This window comes from Chaetodon trifascialis, chromosome 12, assembly GCF_039877785.1.
Source record: "Chaetodon trifascialis isolate fChaTrf1 chromosome 12, fChaTrf1.hap1, whole genome shotgun sequence".
NCBI lineage: Eukaryota > Metazoa > Chordata > Actinopteri > Chaetodontiformes > Chaetodontidae > Chaetodon > Chaetodon trifascialis.
In genome coordinates, this window is record NC_092067.1 from 16,644,731 (window position 1) to 16,658,331 (window position 13,601).

The window sequence follows — 13,601 nt, forward strand, 5'->3', positions numbered from 1 at the left end:
GCTGAGGCGACCTGCAGGGGGAGCAGCAGTGATACCTTCAAGGCTGTCGGAAAACTCACCACCATGCTTCGAGCGCACTTGTGCATTAACCTAGGTTCCGGAGTGGTGAATTAACATGAACTCACCGATTTCATTGCATGTATGCTGTGTGTGTATATTGACAGCAGTAACATATCCTGAAGCAACGCAGATTATTTGGGAAATAAGAAAATAATCAAAATATATGAAAAATAATAGCAGTCTAAAGTAAATACTTCGAGACAAGAGTCTATTTTTTATTGTCATGTTGGTCTATTATTATGTTGGTGTTAAAGGGATGAAGTGGCAAAAAGTATGCTTTGTTAATCTGGCATAAACTATCAATAAACGGATTTTGGTCCAGATCATATGCTGCCTCTGATTGTGCCTTTAAGTTTTTTTTTTTTTTTTTCTTAATCATTGCGCGCTGCCGCCACTCAACTTTCACTTTCACTTCAGTTTCACGACCTATTGTCTAGTTTTCCTAAACTCGGAAAAAAATAGTAATTATCACGCAGCTATCCTCGTCAAGAGCGCTAGTTTCTCTATTTGTCAGCTGTTCATCATGGTCGTCTCAAGGGCTTTCCGCTTCGGTTTACACGAAAGGGCTACTGCAGCAGAAATATTTTAGTCGTGCGTCATCTTTCCTACGTGGTTTCGGAGATTCCTCTTTTCTTCTGTTGAGACCTCGGGGGTGGAAGGTAGGTTATTTCAATAATCCTCTCAGTCACTGACGCATTCCTTGTTAAACTTACACGACAGTTTACTCAAACTCAAACCTAACACAGTATTTGATCCGATCCTGTTTGTGGGCATCAGCTGTCGCTCCTACCAAAGTCCATGGCTGTTCCAGACCAACTTCAGGCCATTAATCAGATCGCAGAGGCTCTCAGCAGCAGTGAACGCAGGAGGCTCTTCTACCTGTGTGAAAGCCTGGACACGGACAACAGTGTGGCTTGCATGAAGGAGATGCTGAAACGTAAAGTGATGAGAGATGAGAGCGGTCACCTGTTCCTGATGGAGCTGATGCTGCGGTTGAGACGGTTTGATATCCTGAGGAAGGTGTGTAACACCAGCAGGGACGAGGTGGAGAGGACTCTGACGTACAGGGAGGTTCTGCCAAGATTCAGGTAAGATGTGTGAGACATAAATATTTTGACAATCCAAGTTGACGAGCTACTAGTGGTTCTCGAGGTAATCATGTTTTTGTCCTTACTAAAGAGTATTGATGGCAAATATAAGTGAAGATATGGACAGTGAAGATCTGCACCGTGTGACGTTCTTGTTTGGCAACACATTATCCCGTGAGAAGATGGAAAACGCAAAGGTGAATTAAAAGTTTAATTTGCTTTTACTTACTGAATTACACATTCCTGTGTGTGTGGGAGGGGAGTTTTGGTGTGATGTCACTCAAATTTAGCCATTTTTAACTTCCATTATGGCGGGACAAAAAACCCCAGCTTACTCCTCTCTCTTCTGTGACAGAGCTTCCTGGATGTAATGATTGAACTTGAGAAGCTGGATATAGTTTCACCTGAAAGAGTGGACGTTTTAGAGGAATGTTTGTTAAACATTGGCAGGGTCGACCTAGCCAAAAAAGTGAAGGCCTACAAGACGCCAGGTGAGACACAAGTTCAATAGTGAGTTCCACAAAGTGTATGTAAACTATGAAGTGGTTACGTATTCTTTAGACAGGAAAATTCTGAAAATGGGAACTGAAAATGACTGCACTTATGTGTGTGTGTGTGCTTGCATGGGTGTAATACAACTGAAAGGGTCCATCATGCATAACAATACACTTTAGAAATGAAGCACATCACATGCTGTACATAGCTCCTGCATCAAAGAAAAAAGTGAAACAGAGCAGACATTCAGTATTAAAGCCACCTATATGACGCTTTTGACCATGCAATGTCCAGATACTCAGTGTGTCGTAAAAAGTTCATTTTAGGTTATATCAACAAGAAGTTAATGTTTTTTTTTTTTCCAAGACTAAGGTGTTAAAGATAGTATAAAACAGAATATGTGTCATTTTCTCTTTCATTTAACATATATCAGCATAACGTCCTGTTTACAGATGTGATGTAAGATACCTGAGGTTGACACACAAATATTGATACAGTACTATGTATTTGTTAAACCAAATGCTAATTCCAAAGCTCATTGTTTGATTTTACTTTAAACACTAAAGAAAACCACAATCAAAGCAATGTGAACTTGTTCTTTCATTTCCCCGATTGTGTTTTTTGAAGAAGTAGCTACACATGTACAGTGATCCCAAAGCATATGTTAAAAAAAATACCCTGAAACTACAGTGTTTTAAATAGTCTTTTATTTCTTCACAGTTGCAACATCTAAACATTCATCCCAAAAGCAGAGGTGCAGAGCTCCTGTGAGTATTACAGAGTCCCAAAGTTAACATTTACTGTATTTATTTACTCTCTCATGACACTAATACTTCTGAAAAACATCTTCTCCTTAGCGTCCATTCCTCCCTCCAAATAGTTCTCATCCACAACAGCAAGCAAGACAAGCAGAGCCCCATCACAGTGGTAAGACAGACGACGTATTATTATCATTACTAGCACTATTATTACTACTACTATTATTATTCAAAGATATGTTTGCCAGATGTGCTGTAAGTGAAAAATGGAACAAGTACAGGCAAATATTATGTCACATGGGGCTTTTTAGCTACCCAGTAAAAACAGGTGGAAAGCCCCAGGCCACTTATTGTCTATTGCTTTAATATTCATAATGCTGTCTTGCTCATCATCAGCGTCAGAAAAGATACCAGTGTCTGTGTACAGAGAGCAGAGCTGTCAGGTAAAGTTTTCACTATTTGGACAGTTGTTTTTTACATGTTTGAGTTGTGTCTAATCAGTAAAGTGCATTAACGGAACTGCTTTGTTTGTTCCTTTTCATTACAGAGTCATCTAGACTTGTACAAGTTTAACACTAATCCCAGAGGAACTTGCGTTATCATAGACTGCGTGGGTAATGATGGAGGTGAGACACATAACACTTTGTACCTATTGTCCAGTAATAGCAGAGGGATTCAAATCCATTACTAAAGTAGACATAAAATACCACAGTGTACAAGTCAGCAGAAAAATGGCCCTTGACTGGTATATTGTTATATTATATAATAGATTTTTGCATGCATCAATGTGTAAGCAGTATTTTATTGTTGTAGCTGGCCAAGATGGAGCTAGTTTTAACTACTTTATGTACTACTCTATGAGACATGAGATAATTAATGGCAGAGGAAAGAAAAAACAAGGTTGTGCATCACAAATTTGTTTTCATTGTTCATACTTTTAGTTTTGTTTTTTGTTTGATCTGACAACGAACAGTTATTAACAGTTAAACTATGTGAACTATGTGAGATGTCTTTGTGGTGAAAGTACAAACAACCCACAGACATGAGTCAGACTGTGTTTTTGTAAGGGGTCACAAGCAAACTGATGGGAACCACTAAATTAATTTTTAACAGTGCTGTAACTTTATCACATCTGTTTTTATGTAAAATATTCAACTGACAAGAGGTTAGTAAGTATACTGTAGCTGTCAGATAGATGTAGTGGTGTAAAAAGTACAATGTTTGCCTCTGAAATGCAGTTAAATAGAAGTATAAAGCAGCAGAAAATAACAATGTTCAAGTAAAGTGCAAGTGCAGTCTAGAACTTCAGTAAACCTACACACCTTTAGTTACAAAACAATGTTTCTGCAACTACTTGTGTATTACACTGTTGTGACTTAAGACGTCCTCATTGGTAGCAGCCTGATGGTGTTTTTTCATTTGCCTTTTTAGTGACTTATAATCAGCATAAAACTCAACTTCTGCTCTCATCTTTCCTGACTCACTCAGACATGTTGGAACAGACATTCAAGGCCCTTCACTTCAATGTGGTCATCTACAAGTGGCTGAGCGTGGATGACATTTTAGCAGCTCTCAGAGGGATCTTCAGACAGAGAGAGAACCTTGAAGGTGACGGCTTTGTCTGTTGCATCATTAGCCGAGGCGCGACAAACCGTCTCCTGGGTACAGACCCGTACAGCATAGGTCTGCATTTAGACAATGTCCGAGGTCTGTTCACTGCCGATGTATGCCCGATGCTGGCTGGCAAGCCCAAACTCTTCTTCATCCAGAGATACAGCATCGGCGAGTTTCAGCCCTGTGCCAGGATAGACCACCGGGATGAGGACCTGGAGACAGATGGGTGTGATGGCCTGCCCAGATATGATTTAATCCCCACAGATGCAGATGTGTTCTGGAGTCACTGCTGGACAGATGAACGTCAACTGGAGCAAGGACACCATCGCTCCATTTACCTGAAGGCTCTGACAGACGCCTTACAAAGAGGCCAGAAGAGGTACAGGCAAACACTTAACAGCAAATCAGCTCCTGTTGAGCATCAGACAGTTTCCAAATAAGATGCGGAAGCCATAAACTAAACTGTTGTTTTTGCTCTGACAGGAAAACACATCTTGTTGATGTTCATACCGAAGTGAATGGGGCCATTTTTGAACATAACAAGAGGAATCCGGGATCAGAGTACCTCATCGAACTGAAACATACCCTGCGGAAAGATCTGTACTTACAATAGAGGATTTATCACCATCACTTTCACCAAACCCTTACTGTCCCATACCCTTAATATAATACAGTGTATTCCTTGCCGCAGAAGAACCTTTTTTTACTGTGTATGCAGTGACACCTACTGGTTGCATTAACTCAGAACACTTGCACATCTTTTTACCGATGAAGGAAAACTTATTTCAGTGCATGTTTTAAAGTCTATTTATTAAATGTTTGAAAATACTCACTCAGCAGGGTTGTTTTACATATATGTTTTGGTACTTTTATAACAGACGACCAAATGTGCATGCATGACTAAAAAGTAATGGGAACAGTAAGACCCCACTTACCAACTCAGACACCCAGACAACAACAACAACAACAACACAACACAGAAACAACACAACTTATTTTGAAGTATAAATGTGAATAGCTGTTTTCTTGCCTCGTACAGTGCAGCTAAAACAGTTATGAGTAGCCCATGAAGTAAACACTACATCTATATCTATCTGTCTGTCTCTCTGTCTATATTGTACAATGATGTCTCTCAGAACTTCTGCTGCATTTGTCTTTTTTATATTTCTTTTATTTTTACTCTGATTTATCTGTTTTCTGGGTTTTGTCTTTTTGTAAATCATTCCGGAACTTGTTTTAGAAAAGATACAGTATGAGTTCTTTGATGTTAACATATACTGTATCTGTTAGTTCTCAATGTAAGAAGATATTCTGTTATATGTACACAACTTTGTAGGCTTCCAGCATGATTGCATATTTAAGTGTAATTATAATACAGGTGAGGAAAATAGAAGGAACAAATTCCTGAGGCACTTCAATATGTATACTTTTATTGCGTTCAGTATGTCAGTGATAAAACTTAACTTACTTATTACCCCTGTTATATATTTTGTTGGCTTTTTTCTTGAAATTTAAACAGTGCTAAATTGTACTAATATTTTTGTTTGCTACATTACAGTATAATTAAAGAACAACGATTGAAATTTAATGACCATTTTGATGATGTAGGTCACGTGACGTCCGACACCAGCGCTACTTGGAGTTCAGGAGGCAGGACCACATTGACTCTTCCCAGCCTTTAGTCGTAGTTGTAGGCTTTGACAGGATCTGCTCCCATTTTGGGCTTTGCTCTCTGCAACCCTCTTCCACCTCATCTCCACTGTCTCCTCTCGGTTTCTTGATCTTGAAGTGCAGATTACTTGCAGCTGGGGTGTCCACCCAGACCCCAACCAACCAAACTACTGCTGAATTGATGACCATTATCTGTCCCACTCACCCACCACCCTGCATGTCATACAATTATTCCCATTCTTTGATACCTGAATTCACTTTCAAGAATTTGGGACCTAATTGCTACATTAATGGAATATTTTTATGGCACTGTGTTGAGTTCAGTAGTGACTTTACATATTTTTCTAATAAGTCATTTCATGCCAAACACTTACATCTTGCGGAAATAATTAGGTAATATGTCTGTTTGGCATTCCAGTGAAAGTGAAAGTGTTTGTAAAGCACTTGTGTGAACTGTGCTGTTAACGTTGATCTTACATGCTCAAAGCCAACACTTCAACTGACAGTTTATCAGTTTATCATCTTGAACTAACACTTATTTCTTTCGGGGCTCCCGCTTCAACTGACATTTACTGCTCAAGTTATCATGTATTCTTTGTCTGGTATTTCAGCTGCTTTCAGGACTTTTGTGTCAACTGACACTTCAGCTTCATCTATTAATAACAGTTAAATAGTTTAATTCAGTATTTACACTTCAACTCCTTTCAGCACTTCCCTTGTAACAGCTATTTCTATTTCTTTCAGTGTTCCTATTTAAGCTATTTCAAGAGTTTGTCATTTCCAGTTGAAAATATAGCATATTTACAGGGAGTTTTGAATGCTATCAGGTGTACAATCTTGCCCATTACCCATTAGCTGGTTAATTATTCGATTGTTTTCTTATAATAAAAAACGTTGTTTGGGATAACAGTGACATTTAATTTAATAGCAAACCAGTGAACCAAAAAAAGAGCACCATTAGCTGGCTTATAATTCAGTTATATCCTTACAATACAAAACATACTTCTCAAAAAATAGTGACATCTAATTCATCAGCCAGTAAATTAAAAATCTGTTATTGTTTTTCGGTGACATCCATCAAATTACCCCATTGCAAAAAACACCTGAAACTTCCAGTGGTGCAGTAAAATCTCCCCAGTCGATGCGTGTGCTTGAGTGCCACGCAGCACTGTGCTTGTAACAGTAGGAGGCAGGCAAGTTTTATGAGGAACATCATCAGGAGTCAGCGCGAGCACGCACACAAACACAGGAGTAGGCCTCGTGGGCGCGCGCGGTCAGGGCTGCTGTTGCTATGATGCAATGGCGACTGCGCCGTGGGAAGCGAGCGAGGAGTTGAATGAGTTCCCTCCACAGTTGAAGTGAAGCAGCCGCGGACAGTCGGGACACCGTTAGTGCCGAGGGACAGACAGCGGGCACGGAGACACTGACAGGACCCTGCCCTTCCACGCTACATGGAAACACACAGCCAGGTGTGTCTGCTAGCCTCACAGCTAGCCGTGTCATGACGGTTGGAGAGATTTCTCACACATCTGTACGACGTTGCAGCGAGACGGGAGAAGCACCAACACCCTGTTTGCCCTCCTTAGCCGACACCAAGTGAGGACGGGCTCATTTTTCTCATTTCTGGTCACATTGTCCTTCTCACCTGCGACTCAGTGGACCTATTCTTGCTTCGTACTGGACCACCATGGCTGAGAGGACCTCAACCGGGTTGCTAACGATGATGTTGGAGCCAACGCCGGCTGTCGCTATGACCCTGCCGGCGGAGGTCCGGGAGAAGCTGGCGGAGCTGGAGCTGGAGCTCTCTGAAGGTAAGTTGACAACAACATGTAAACGAGGTACCGCACCGTGAGGCCAAGGCACGCTGTTATTTCACGGAGGATCGCTTTAAGCATAATTCACGTACATGACAGGTCTCACAAACCACCGCCCTTTGTTTTGGTGTTGTGGTTCATGTTTGAAAACATGCCAACATTAGCGAAGCCCCCGTGCGACTATCAGTCATTCCCAAAACTGAACTTCTGCTGTAGTTTTCTGCTCATGACTGTTCACTACTGCGGCGCAGGCAGTTCCTAAACTGAACCACACTGGTTTGCGATGTTTTGTTGTAATCCTACTGAAGACAAGCTATTGCTGTTGTCCTGACTATTTAGATATCACACGTTCAAACTCCAGATCCCATATTTGATCAGATGGCTATCTGCCCCAGCGTTAACAGCTGAGCTGACACACCCATGCTGCTGTTATGTGGCCCTGTTTTTCACATAACCAGAGGGTCTGCACCTTCTTGAAGTTTATTAAAAGGTAAAATTAAGAACCAATACCATTATGATCCTGACCGGAAGCCTGTAAATTTGTCTGACTCGGAACAATGAAACTATCAGAATCAGGAAAGTTGAACCAGTGAAGAGTGTCCTTACATTGCGCAGCAAAGGCAACAAAGGTTTTTATGTGAACACGTTATGAAAGTTTTTCCAGTGATTTTGCTGATATTGTTGCACCTCGACTTGTACTTTCTTAAACTTTAGCACCAAGAAGGCGTTTGAACATCTTGCATCTGCAGGTCTATGGAAAGTATTCAAATCCAGTTTTCCAAACATCAAGTCAGGTCCTATCCTTCTAAAGTATATTAAATTTGAATTCTTTGGGTTATGAACATTAAACATTTCATCTGATTTCATCTGTGTTTTCTTTTTTTGTCAGAATCAGATGTTTTGTTGGTTGATAAGACTCACAGAATAAACAAACAGAATAAAACAAATCTCTTAACTATTGCACCTATCTACTGGTAGAAATCCAAAGACATCACATACCTGTACAAAGTCCTGTACAATATGAAAACAGTGTTTACTGATATGATTTATTATACTGCCTAATCACATGCCTTGGTGTTTGCCCTAAAGGACAAAATACTTAATGCAACATTCCTGTGTCTGAGATTAGTAAAATGTTAACATGTAAACACGTCAGCAGAGTTCAGCCTCTCTGGAGCTCTGCATGAAGATAAAACGTGAAATTGCCAATAGTTGTGCCACCTGTCATCTGAAACCTGCATGGTTTGTCCAAAAGCTCTTTTTTTCTGCATATTTGGGCCTAGAAGAACTTAACATTTAACTGTAGTCCCTCAGCACTGTAGAGTAAATAAAGCTGAGCTCATCCTCCTGTTGACTTGAAATCCTTAAATGCAGACTTTCAGTGCACTAAATAAGAGGGTGCTTGTTTTTCACAGAGCTTTTCTTTTGTTTTTTGTTAGTTCAATGAGACTCATTGTTTGAATGTGCTCCTTTTATTTGAGCTGTTCTCATGTGGAAAAATTAGCTGAGCTCTGGTAAAGTCATATTAATTAATGACCTACATTAAACCTGATTAGATTTTGGATTTGACCCCAGGGTCTAACCCTGTTTCTTGCCAACTCTGGAGAAACTCTACAAGGCAGTAAGTGTTGTCCTAGAACTTGTACTAATAGAAAACCCACTGACCTGTAGTTAAATTAAAAGTCTTTTCTTTCTCCATGTTAGCTGTATGCAGCAGCACCATACTAGGTTTAGGAATATACCAAAGGTGTACGCTTTGATAAGCACATCAGCTACCACTGAGGCCCCTAATGGGATAGACATGTTTTCAGAAGCAGCTCCCAAATTAATCTATATCTGTCCAGTTTCCTCTTCCTGCTCTCCACATGTCACATCCTGCCATGTTGGAGCTCTGATAGCAGGATCTCCCTGACTTTGTTGCCTTCTGCTTCTCTTTCTGGGTTTTCTTTTACTAAATGCTCTGTTGTGTCTTGCCCACCATCTCTCCCTTTCACCGACTCTCTTTATGACTCCACACCTCCTCTGTTTTTCCTCTATTTTCCCTAATCAACCTCTTTTTTTCCCCACTCTCAAATCCTATTCCTGTACGCTGCTGTGAACTCTTCACCTCACGATGATGCCCTTCGGTTGCCTCGCTGTTGCATCCTGTCTCAGGATAGAATAGACGACTTGTTTTATTGGAAGGAGATGAGAGCCTGAGAATCCTGCAGGTTTTCTGTCCTTCTCAATGAGCTCTTCTCATGGGGATTTAAAGTCAGGCAAGTCCCACTGAGAGATGTGTCGCTGGCTTTTAGCATGCATGAGTGTGCCAGTGGGCGTGTGTTGAATGTGCAGGAACACTGTATTATTCATGAAGTTGAATAGATGTGTCATGTATGTTTTCTTAAGCAGTTTAGCAGCAGTCGCCATTGGAATAACATGAGTTTGAGACAATCCAACTGCTCAGCTAGATAATATTCCAGCATCAGCATCTTAGGCCTGCTGATGTGTGAAATAAACAATCTGTGCACTCTTGTTGTGGATAATAAATAGTGTTTCCTCTAGAGATGCATTTATCTACAAATTATCTATTTCTTAGTGAACATCTATCCTGAAATGATTTGTTCACTCTGCAGTCCTACAGTCTTTGTGCAATTGTTATTTTTGTTTGCACCTTGTCACAGTTCTTTGTTATTCAGTGTGTCTATGTAGTAAATAATTTGAAAACGCTTTACTGTGTGGACCTGGGGGTGTTTCGTATAGCAGGGTTACTAAATAATGTGGATACCTTCACTGACTTCAACCTGGAATTGCTTTAAATGTGGAAAATGGACTTATAGTAAGTAAAATAGCTTTTCTAGGTTTAAAGCCCCATGAAAATTTGGCTTTGAATCTTCTTCATTCCTCCATAACATTAAATATACATAACTAAATAAGCAACACAAAAGTAGGAAAAACATCTTTAGGAATGATTTATGGAGATGTTATGGGAAATATGCATAATTTAGATGACGCTTTGTTTTTGTATGGATTAAAGAAACAAAATCTAAGCCCCTCCCACTTTAAACCACTGAGAAAAGCTATAGACAGAAGCACTAACACAGAAGACTCTCAGAAATGTTACTTAACGAAAACTGTTCCAACTTTTAGGTGTGTATTTGTGGAGGACTCCGCCACTCATCATAAGAAGTTGATTGAGAAAATGTATTTTTAGAGCTTTAAATCAGTGTAGTCTGGCCAGCTTGGTGATTCTGCTTTGTGAGACAGGTCGCTGTGGCTTCTCCCAACAATGCTGGTAGACAGAAATCTCCGCCTATCAACTTCTACACATCATAGTTATTGTAAAGGGCTGACCTGGATGCTGATGATTGGCCAAAAGACAGGGCATAAAGGAGGGCAAGAAGACGGATGATCCCCATTATCTCCTGCAGGGAGGAAAGAGGGAGAGACGACTCTGCTGAGTAATTCATAGGCTCACTCTATCATTCCCTGGTTTTCTTCCCTCCTCCTTTGTTTGCTCTGTAAACCCTCTGATTACAAAGTCATTTTTAGTCCAGTGCTGGTGTTTGCTGGGAAACTGCCAAAGCCCTGGTTGGTCATTGCGCATGTTTTGCCTGCTCCCATTCAGCAAACATTTACAGAGGAGTGTTTCAGGTTTTTGGTAGCTTACGTGGTGCCTGACTTGTTTATGGTTGTTGTAGGGTTTGTAGGTGTTCGGAAGAAGATCCAGCAGCATAAATGTGGCCACTATGTTTTGCAAATTTTCTGCATAATGAAAATGATACTTATCATAAGTCAGATCATCTGGTCAGTTTGAGCACCGTTTTCATCAGTTCTCAGTCTTATCAATATCCTAGTGTCAGCTGCTGCAACGACCCAATTTCCCCATGGAGATTATTAAACTTTCACCTTATCTAATCGCGCAGATAAGGTGAGACTTTATTCACTGTAGACCTAAAGAGGCGGTCAGGCAAACTGCTGTCAAGAGGTAATTGTAGTAATGAGATGGTGATGATTAAATTTGCACATGCTTGTCAGCCTTTGACACTGATGGAGATTTGATGGTGTAATGATCAGCAGTGTGTGTTTTGTTACTGGTAATGGGCCACAGTAACCCCGAATCAGTTTTTCATATGGACTGAAAGTTTACATGGGCCTTAAAGTGTGGCTGGGAAGCCAGTTACCAGTCTTATTCTTACCGGATGTGCCTACAGCAATTGCATTAGCAGGAAGATCCCGTACATCAAAACAAACGCTCTTAATTTGTTGCTAAACTGCAAGGGCAAGACTGCATTACACCAAAGTGTGTACAGGCAGAGAAAATAAACACAAAAAACAAAATTAATGTGTAAGTTGCTTCCAATTTCATAGATAACATCCAAAAGCACTTCCAAAGAGATTAAGAAATACCTCTGTAATGAAGCCATCCAGTGCATGAAGAAATACCTGTAGTGTGACCACAAAGAAATCCATTTTGCTGCTCATCATGTTTGCAAGTTAGCAACTGTGAGAGACTTCTGCAGAACTGCGACAATATGTAAACAAATTTAATTATCCATTTAATTTCTACTATCATATACACTCATTTTGTAGCCAATACAAATACAATACAAAGGCAGATTTCCCCAGATCCCTAAAAAGCCTTAAAAATATCTTTTTTTTGGTAAGGTATGATTTTCATCCAGCAGAAGTAACCTACAATACTGTGTTATATAGGCCTATTATTATACAATCAAGGTCATACGCCTGCATACTAGGTGGGGTTAGTGGACAGCTTTGCTTGCCGCTAGTTTCATAAAACCTCTTTTCGGAAAGTATGAGTGTACAGGAAGCCCCTGTGAGTTAGTTAAGGAACGACCACTCCGTGTAGGGAATGGCTGCGAACTGGTCCTGACTCATTCCTCTCTGTGGTCACTTACTCCCACCACCAGCGCATGAAGGAAGAACATCCACTGGACTCACCCAGTGAGTTCAGTCTATTGTTAAGTAAAACCAAACTTTTGATGAGTGTAGAATGACATTCTACATTAAGAGCTTTGAGAACATGTAGGATTTAGGGAGATTACTGAAGGACCTTTGTACATGGCTGCTGGTTAGCTCTGTAATAGGATCCAAATGAGAAGAATTTTGAGCCTTGGAGCGAGCTAGCTGGCTGCTGTAGCCGCTGCAAAGTCCAGTTCGGAGATAAAGAGGCAGCTATGCAGTGCCCCTGCCATAGATGATGATAGAACGTGTAGGGTCATAAATATTTCAAGGGTGTGCCTCAGAGCAGAGTAGAGCTTCAGATTCTTGTGTTGCTCTCATATGCCTCTGCCTGTATATGCAAGTCTGTGAGCATGGAAGTGTGTGCTCGTTTGGTTTGTTTGCTTCTTGCTCATGTCTCTGGGAGGATTTTTCAGGTGCCCCTTTCCATTTATTATAACTCTTTTAATGTTCGACCTCATCAGCTTCATTAATATTTGTAAATATGTACTTGTTCTGAATTTGATGCAGACATGTTTCAAACAGGTTGGGACAGGAGCAACAAAAGACTGGGAAAGATGTGGAATACTCCAAAAACACCTGTTTGGAACATTCCACAGGTAAACAGGTTCATTGGTAACAGGTGATAGTATCATGATTGGGTATGAAAGGGGCTACCTCGAAAGTCTCAGTTGTTCACATGCAAGGATGGAGCGAGGTTCACCACTTTGTGAACGCATGATTGTATAAAGGATATCACTACATGGGCTCAGGAACACCATTGGTTTGCAAATGATTACATTCTGTTTTATTTGTTTTCCACAGTTAGCCAACTTTTTTGGAATAAGGGTTGAAAGTTGTATTTTTGTACTTCCTAATGTCGTGTTTTTGTGAAGTAATCTGTGATTCCCAGCCCCCAGAAACACTCACTCTGGTTCTGTCCCTCACTTTGCACATGCATGGCGGCGTCATAAAGATTCAGAGAGTGTCTCTTTGGATGCAAAATTAGCATACGCCCCTGAGTGCGGCATGAGTCATCAACATTTCTAAAACTTGTTTTCCAGGAAATGACAAACTCTACGATACTATTAAGAATACCTACAAAACTGCTTTCTTGTCATTATTTGGCCAGACACTAGTGTATAGGTGATGTATAGCAG

At 40.5% G+C, this 13,601-nt stretch overlaps 3 protein-coding genes across 7 annotated transcripts in view; 2 read left to right on the forward strand and 1 right to left on the reverse strand.

Annotated features, from left to right (window-relative positions):
• sacs2 (sacsin molecular chaperone 2) overlaps positions 1 to 13,601 on the reverse strand; it is a 199,074-nt gene that overhangs the window by 89,587 nt on the left and 95,886 nt on the right. The gene's annotated exons all lie outside the window — the stretch shown is intronic.
• Positions 30 to 5,601, forward strand: LOC139339937 (CASP8 and FADD-like apoptosis regulator). The gene is made up of 10 exons (XM_070975401.1): positions 30 to 719; positions 838 to 1,148; positions 1,240 to 1,345; positions 1,504 to 1,639; positions 2,364 to 2,410; positions 2,501 to 2,570; positions 2,798 to 2,844; positions 2,949 to 3,027; positions 3,890 to 4,394; positions 4,499 to 5,601. The coding sequence occupies exons 2-10, from the start codon at positions 859 to 861 to the stop codon at positions 4,626 to 4,628; spliced, it is 1,410 nt and encodes a 469-aa protein (XP_070831502.1). The 5' UTR covers positions 30 to 719; positions 838 to 858; the 3' UTR covers positions 4,629 to 5,601.
• dip2a (disco-interacting protein 2 homolog A) overlaps positions 6,955 to 13,601 on the forward strand; it is an 81,160-nt gene continuing 74,513 nt past the window's right edge. For all 5 annotated transcript variants that reach the window (XM_070975342.1, XM_070975344.1, XM_070975343.1 and 2 more), the window contains exon 1: positions 6,955 to 7,497. In XM_070975342.1, coding sequence (XP_070831443.1) covers positions 7,374 to 7,497 — 124 coding nt within the window. In that variant the 5' untranslated portion in view covers positions 6,955 to 7,373. The remainder of the gene's footprint in view (positions 7,498 to 13,601) is intronic.

What these genes read in the sequence shown, in the direction of transcription:
- LOC139339937 (XM_070975401.1), top strand. Translation starts at nt 859, where the DNA reads ATGGCTGTTCCAGACCAACTTCAGGCCATTAATCAGATCGCAGAGGCT. An exon ending in GAAGGCCTACAAGACGCCAG is followed by an intron (nt 1,640 to 2,363) that starts GTGAGACACAAG and finishes ATTTCTTCACAG; the next exon opens with TTGCAACATCTAAACATTCA. An exon ending in ACAGAGAGCAGAGCTGTCAG is followed by an intron (nt 2,845 to 2,948) that starts GTAAAGTTTTCA and finishes TTTTCATTACAG; the next exon opens with AGTCATCTAGACTTGTACAA.